At 38.3% G+C, this 8,028-nt stretch overlaps 1 protein-coding gene across 1 annotated transcript in view; it reads left to right on the top strand.

Annotated features, from left to right (window-relative positions):
• The first annotated feature begins 313 nt into the window (after positions 1 to 313).
• stim2b (stromal interaction molecule 2b) overlaps positions 314 to 8,028 on the top strand; it is a 62,943-nt gene continuing 55,228 nt past the window's right edge. The window contains exon 1 of the mRNA XM_016289060.1: positions 314 to 1,458. Coding sequence (XP_016144546.1) covers positions 1,320 to 1,458 — 139 coding nt within the window. The 5' untranslated portion in view covers positions 314 to 1,319. The remainder of the gene's footprint in view (positions 1,459 to 8,028) is intronic.

The following is an 8,028-nucleotide window of genomic DNA, read 5'->3' as shown; positions in this document are numbered from 1 at the left end:
AGGACGTTTCCTATCAGATGTCAAATAGACGTCTATTAGATGTCTTTAAGATGTTTATGATTTAGAATGTATGTAAAACTGACATCTGAAAGACGTCTGTTAGATGTTTGTCCACAGCAGATGCTTTCCAGATCAAGAGATCTTTAACAGACATCTTGCAGACGTACATGTGCTATCTGGGTCGATACTTCGGATCGATATATCGAGATATAGATAGATACCCTAACCGCGGTCTGCCTTTTCAAAGCTCACGTCTCTCTCGCGCTGTCAGCCAATTGGATTCTGCCATGTTGGGACCGTTCAACCAATCGCAGCCCACAGCGAGGAGGAAAACTTGGATGATTCTCTGGGTGTAAATTGTTGTGTGTCGCGATGGGAGAAATAAAAGTGGGAAGTGATGAGCAATAGAGCTGGCGGTTTCGCTCTCTTGTTGTGCATACCGATAGTCCGCCAAACACACAGCCCATCCAGCTCACACCAGCAGCTGCTTTTGTGGTAAACGAGTGTTTCAGGTGAGATCACCGAAGAGGGAGAATCAAACTGCCGGCGTCCTGTTGTCAAATGATTTGCATACGGACTTCCGCCTCCTGAATTTAGTTTCTGCATCAACTAGCAAAGGCGGTGGGCAGACCTGAGCCCTCAAGTCAGGCGCAGTCATGCGGACTTGACATTTAAACTCGGTTAATATTTGGACGTGAACGGCACACGCGTGTATTTCGGATGATCCCGGTGGATTTGGATGAAACGGCGCACTGGGGTCTGACACTTTCATTCTCGGAGGCGTTTATTATGCTGGATTTTTGGCCGGATCTTGTGGATGTACCGTGCCTATTTAATGTCACTTCCAGTGTAGAACTGGAATATTGCATTGGACTCGTTGGGGTGTTTCGCAGCAGGAAAATGCCTGTTTTCATCTCCTCTCAAGCAGGGGGAATCCTCGTCAGTTAGCACTTGGATCCTAAAGTAGGATACAGCCAGATCCTCCAACCCAGTCGAGGATCTGATGTCTGTATGTGCTCTGATGTCTATTTCAATGTGTCATATTAGAAGAGCTGACCATCTCTTTTGGATGGAGTTTTACCTCACGATCTGCTTTTGACGTCTCGGACAGCGTGGATGCATTTTTAGTTCGTTTTTAGCTTGGATTACTTCGTTTTTACAGGTTGGATCTTCTCGTTTATTTCGGGTATCTAAACTCGGTGCGTACTGTTGAAATCACACGTTTTATTCTTGTGATTCGTTTTGACGACCCACTGGGTGAAAACACTGTGTGATCTCTTGTTGGTTTATTTATTGTTGGTTGAAAGCTTTTGCACAACATGACTTTCTTGTCCGGGGCAGCGGTTCTGTTGCTGCGTGGACTCGTCATCTCTGCGGTATTGGGTTTAGAGAGTTCATACACGAGTCATTTGTCGAACCGAGTCACTCCTGATCCAGCAGCAGCTGTTGCTCCTACAGGTAAGACAATTAGATCCTAACAAATCTGATCAACCTGCCTTATTTTCTTGTTCTCTCTCGAGGGGTGATTTAGTAACTCTAGATACAGTCTAGACACCGTGATAATCGATTGTCGATTGGAATGTTAATGTGTCATTTCGCGACACCGTGGGTCCTGATTGATGGTGGGCAGGTCTTTCCGAGCCTCGCATCACTTCTGGATGATTCTAGAGCAGGGCTGTCCAAACTCGGTCCTGGAGGGCCGGTGTCCTTCAGAGTTTAGCTCCAACCCCAATTAAACACACCTGAACCAGCTAATCAAGCTTTTACTAGGCATACTAGAAACCTAAAGGCAGGTGTGTTGAGGCAAGTTGGAGCTAAACTCTGCAGGACACCGGCCCTCCAGGACCGAGTTTGGGCACCCCTGTTCTAGAGAATCTCATGCTTTGCCTGTATGAGTGACTGCTTATGAAAGTGGTGAAGTCAGGTCAGGACAACATCCACATGGAATTCCTGCTGTTCCACCAATAAACGCTTGGCACGAGAGAGCAGGAGGAACCCCTTCCACACAGTACTGTCCTCAGGCAGCACCTCCATGAGGAGAAACCACCAGATGGGGTTTTCCATGGCCACTGGCTGATATAATGCCTTTGTAAATTGGTTAAATGAAACTGACACTCATTTTACACAATATTCACTGAAGAATTGAAACGGTATACACAAATGTATTAACCATGCTCTCTATGGCAAGCTACAGTATTTTGACATTAATTCCTTTAAACAATTGAATTTTGTTACTAGGTTTTTTTTTCAGTGACATTAATAATCCTGTAGTTACTAGTATCTTTTAAAATTTTACTAGTAACATCCATTATTTTAGAACTTACTGTGATGACTAGTGTCTATAAAGTCTATCAATAGTAGGCTACTTTTTAGTAATTAGTCACCATCCTGACAGATAACCATTCCACTCTTAAGGCTAACAAATTGTTTTTATTATTATTATTATTTTTTTTTAAGTTTGACTAGTAACTAACTACTCATTAGGTACTAGTACATGCATATTAGTTACTAGCGCAAAGCTTTCCATTCAAGCAACTTCTGTCATTTAAAAAACATTTTTGGTCAACTTCCAATATTTGTATTGGAAAATTATAGAATATTTCTATCATGGAAAATTATTAGTTTGCATGATTATTTTAGGTATAAAAATATATTTGTCACCGATACCACCCATTCATTGGCTGATGACAGTAAATTCTCAAATGTCCAAATATTGGCAGATTAATTGATGTGCCTGATATACTGTATGTCTATCACTATTGTAGAAGGCTGTTGTCATGTATAGGGCTGAGAATTTTGGGAATGTTGTCCCGGGCCTTGTGATGAGGGTTGCTCAATAAGATCTTCTATAGTGTAGCCTATTGTTTAGCTTTTGAGGTGGGTGCCCACCAACTTGCTTTGGGCCCCTTGAATTTGGAGATGTCCGTATACTATATATGTTCAAATGGATGCATTTGATCCACATAGGGATGGCTCGATACCACAATTTTGACTTCGGTACAATACTAGGATCTAATACCTCGGTATCGATACCATAGGTGACAAATAACCAGCCTCAAAATATAAGTGAATTGAAAACTATTTTATTAAACGCTCTGCTTGGAAAATTGTGCAAACATAATGTAAAATAAAAAACCTACATTGAACACAGGTCAGATTTTGATTAAGAGATACAATTAAAATAGGATCATGTCTGCATATCTTTTCAGTCTTTATCACATGGTGCACATGGGGACTGAATGAAATGGGTTCATATCTTCATATATGTTCAGTCTTTATTTTTTGCTAGCTCCTTTGTTAGCTGCAGATGTTTGGACAGGAAAACTAATGTGTCAACGCTGTCACTTGATAGTCTGGACCTTAGTGGGCTACAGATCAAGCCTGATGTACTGAAAACTCTCTCGGAGGCTGAGCTTGATGCTGGAATGCAAAGGTAATATTTGGCAAATGTTGAAAGAATGGGGAGGCTTGATTCATGCCTTTTCCACCGAGAAAGTGGGTTTTCTGTGGCACTGGTCTCTTCCATGGTCTTGTATGTGTGGAGTAGGGCTGCACGATAAATCGCATGCGATATTTAATGCGCATCTTGTCAGTAAAGCCGGTTCTGTAATCAGCGGTAAATCTCCATCACGTGCGTGCTTTCACATGGAGCAGCATTAACGAAACAGAGCCGTTGTTTACTGACAAGCTGCGCAAAACCACGATCATATTTAGCAGTAATATGCCCTTCATCACTATTACTAATACTAAAAATTATATTACTGATCTTATTCAAATAAAAGTCTAAATTAAATCAGTTGAAAGAGACACCTTTACCTGTCGATCTTTTAACTCCTTGAACAAATCAGGATGAGCGAAACTGCAACACAACTTATAAAATATCATGTTTTAATTAAGTTTTTATTTTTTAATTAATTTTTTTACTGTATGTGTATGTTAAAAGTACCATTCCGACAGCAAGAACGATCCTGAACTAAATGAAGATTAATGTCTTGGGTATGATGTGTTTATTGGACCAATCAGATAAGAGTAACTGGAGAGTCAGCGAGAGGCTCATGTGATTGGCTACAAAAAGAAGGTGGCCCCGCCCTCCCCCTCACGCTTGCAAAACTCAGTTAGTGAGAATCGTGCCAAAATTGTAAGTGCAGAGAAAAGAAAGATGGAGCTGTACATATCGGTTTATTTCGGGAGCCCCACCTGCAGACTTAATCGGAAGGGTAAATAACCTGCATGCAAATGGTAATTGACTCATCAGAAATGAAAGCCCTTGGACAAATTGTTTCAGCTGTCATTAGTGCACACTAATGAACACTTGTTATGCATACTTGATTAAATACAGCAAGTGCACCACAGTTCCCAGCTGCAACAAACCCCTTGAATAAAGGAAACCCTTGATTAAATGTGTTGCACATTGGCGTTTTCTTAACTCCTATTTTCAGGGGGTTGTTGCATTTGCAGGGATTTGAGCATGTACAGGTGCATCTCAATAAATTAGAATGTCGTGGAAAAGTTCATTTATTTTAGTAATTCAACTCAAATTGTGAAACTCGTGTATTAAATAAATTCAGTGCACACGGACTGAAGAAGTTTAAGTCTTTATTTTATCACTGCTTAAATACTATGAAATCTGTTGCGTGCCTTATTCTGTGTAAGAAGCCACATCATCTCACAGAAGGATTTATTTCAAACACTCGACTGACGTTATGTAAAAATGTTATTAAATGTATGTTCACATGCTTTCAGATGGAGCAGCATTTACTTTACAGAGATTTCTTAGATTTCAGAATCGCGCAATAAAATCGTCTGCGAATTGTATTTTTTATTTTTTTTTGCGTAACTTGTCAGTGAACTACGGCTATGTGTAGTAAATTCTACTCCATCCAGCACGTGATGATGATTTCCTGCTGATTACAGAACCGGCATTACTATCAAAATGAGCATGACAATCGCATTCGATTAATCGTGCAGCCCTAATTACAGTCTACTTTGGTAGCTGATTACTATCAGCTTCCAAATTAGTCTCTACACAGAAACACATGTTTATTTTAGGGCTGCCCCCCTAATAGTCGATTAATCGCTAGTCGATGAGAAAAGGCTTAGTCGACCACATTTTTTTTAGTCGCTTAGACCAGTGTTTCCCAACCGTTTTTTGTTAGTCGCGGCACCCTTTGGAAATTTTAACAAACTTGTGGCACCCTACAAAATTAATTTTGTCACGATATTTGAATTTCTAACTTCTGTATGATAATTTGAAAAGTATAGATACTCGGTACAACAGGGAAGAACTGCAGAATATAATGGTGATAAATCAGTAGGCTAATTTCTAATGGAAGAGACCAATTTATATGACAGATTTTAATGTAGGCTTTTATACATATGTAAACATTATTTAATTACCATTATAACTAGCTATCTCACAAATTTTTGCTCACTCAAGTGTTTTTTTTTTATTTTACAGTGGGGTAATTTTGGTGCAGTAGCAGACAAACTTTGAATTGAATAAAAAATGACAAGTAAGCAGTCAGTAATAAAATAAGAACAAATAAAGAAATTAATAATGATAGCACAAATAAAAAATAACGACAGGCCTTCGAATTAAATAAATTGCTTTTTAGTTTTTCAGGTAGGTCTAACAGTAGGGTTAAGATATTTAAACTTTTTTTTTTTTTTTACCAATTATCCAATTTCAGTGTTTGTAGATTTGATCACTTGCGCTTAACATTTTTTGGTCATACAAATAGGAGTTATACATCTTTATAAAACAACTATTCTCAGGTTATGTGATCTGTATGAAACATTAATAAAGGCGCATCCACTGAGGAGATCATAAATTCATCACTGCAGCCGAAAATACAGCAAACACTGGTTTATCAACGAATTATTAAAATGTTAAGGCAGTCTCCTTGCTTTTTTTCCTGATGCATTCATAATCATTACTTCTGCCAGTGCGCTGTGTGGCAAACCTTATTTGTGTGCTACATAGGCAATTAAACGCTCATTACTATGATTTATGGTTTATTGATATAAACGTGTAATTAGTCGACTAACCGCTTAACATGAACGACTACTGGTTGACCAGAAAAATCTTTAGTCAAGGGAAGCCCTAAGGACATGGGAAATTATAATGCAGTGTGTTTGGCATTGTTCTCCAATCACTGATGAGTTTAGTTAAAGGGATAATTCACCCAAAAATTAAAATCAAGTTGTTGTTTGGAAAAAAAATATCATGGGAGTCGACAAAATATGATAAAATATTTTTGGCAATAATTCTTCCCAATGTCAGACTGATAAGCAAGGAGGTGGCAGAGCAAGTATTTGCTGGCACGTAGCATATGTGTTGGCATGCATACAAATTGTGAATTGTGCACGTGATTTGTGCTGTACTCCTTTATTTACTGTATATGTGCAAGCATCGGTGACTATTAAATTAAATAAAAGCTGTTAAACCTGAGCAGCAGGCCGTCACACCTGCAGGGGAAAGGTGTAGTCCAGCTATAGGCATTTAAAACTGCTGAGTGACAAATTAAGTGCTTGCCTTAAAATGTATTTACACATGCTGCTTTAAACCGTTGTGTGTGTACTTTGTTGAGTTCCCACTATATCAATATGGGTGCAGTCATCATGAGATACAACCTGTGGGGAATATTTGGATTCTGTGTGCTTCTTAGTGGGACACACAGTAGTTTAGTTACATGTATTTAAATTTTTGTATAATCTACACTGAGAAACTGGCAGCTGTGGTTGCCAGAACTTTACTGTACAGAATACAATGATGATGCTACAAGCAGTATACCATGCATCTTGGTAAATATGTTTACGGTTCCTAGCTGTGTATGTAAACTATGTAATGTCAATGAACCATTCTATTAGAGCTATTAAAATCTGTTTGTTACTGTAAAATGTGCTAAAAATGACACAGGTGGACAATGGAAGGCCATCAAAATTGCCCTTTAATGTTGTTAGTCACACAAAGACAAAACAACACCATGGTAACATACATGATACTACAATTCAGAACATTAGCATAGAAAGCAGAACAGAATATTCTGATAACCAAAAAACAAACAAACACCGTACATAAACTGCAGGGAATACCCCATAATTGTAATTACTGTGTTTAATGTGTATTTATTTCCTTGTTAAATATATTAGGTAACTTACAATGAATTTATAAACATTTTTATTGGAGAATTTTTACATTTGTATTTTTAATTACTAATATATTTGAATTGTGTGTGGACTGTGGAGTTATATTTGATTGTCAGTATATGTCTATTTTTTTTATTTAATTATGTTTTTAATGTGTAGATGTGTCTCGGCTAGTTTGTGATGCATTAAAAAAGTGAGACGTGTAGTCAAGTCAAGTCAAGTCACCTTTATTTATATAGCGCTTTTAACAATACAGATTGTGTCAAAGCAACTGAACAGCATTATTTAGGAAAATAGTGTGTCAATAGCGCAAAATGACAATAGTAAACACTCATTTTTCAGTTAAAGACAGTTCATCATTGAATTCAGTGATGTCAACATCCAGCTCAGTTCAGTTTAAATAGTATCTTTGCAATCATTTGCAATCAAGTCAACGGTATCGCTGGAAATTAAGTGCAGCCGAAATTAGTGCAGTCCAAGTCAGGGACCCTGCTCACTCACATGGCACATGTGCTTTTTTTTTGTTTTGTTTTTTGTGTGTGTGTGTGTGTGTTGTATTGTATATATGTCTCAGCTACTTTGTGATGCATTAAAACAGTGAGATGTGTAGTGCAGCCCAGGCCAGAGACTTACACACTTACAGTATCTCCCAGAAGTGAGTACACCCCTCACATTTTTGTAAATATTTTATTATATCTTTTCATGTGACAACACTGAAGAAATGACACTTTGCTACAGTGTAAAGTAGTGAGTGTACAGCTTGTATAACAGTGTAAATTTGCTGTCCCCTCAAAATAACTCCACACACAGCCATTAATATCTAAACCGCTGAAAAAATTGGGCCCAATTAGCCATTTTCTCTCCCCAGTGTCATGTGAC

This window comes from Sinocyclocheilus grahami, unplaced genomic scaffold (assembly GCF_001515645.1).
Source record: "Sinocyclocheilus grahami isolate Dianchi unplaced genomic scaffold, SAMN03320097.WGS_v1.1 scaffold240.1, whole genome shotgun sequence".
In the NCBI taxonomy this organism is placed as follows: domain Eukaryota; kingdom Metazoa; phylum Chordata; class Actinopteri; order Cypriniformes; family Cyprinidae; genus Sinocyclocheilus; species Sinocyclocheilus grahami.
Note: the sequence above shows the minus strand (reverse complement) of the source record. Positions and strands in the feature narration are given on the sequence as shown.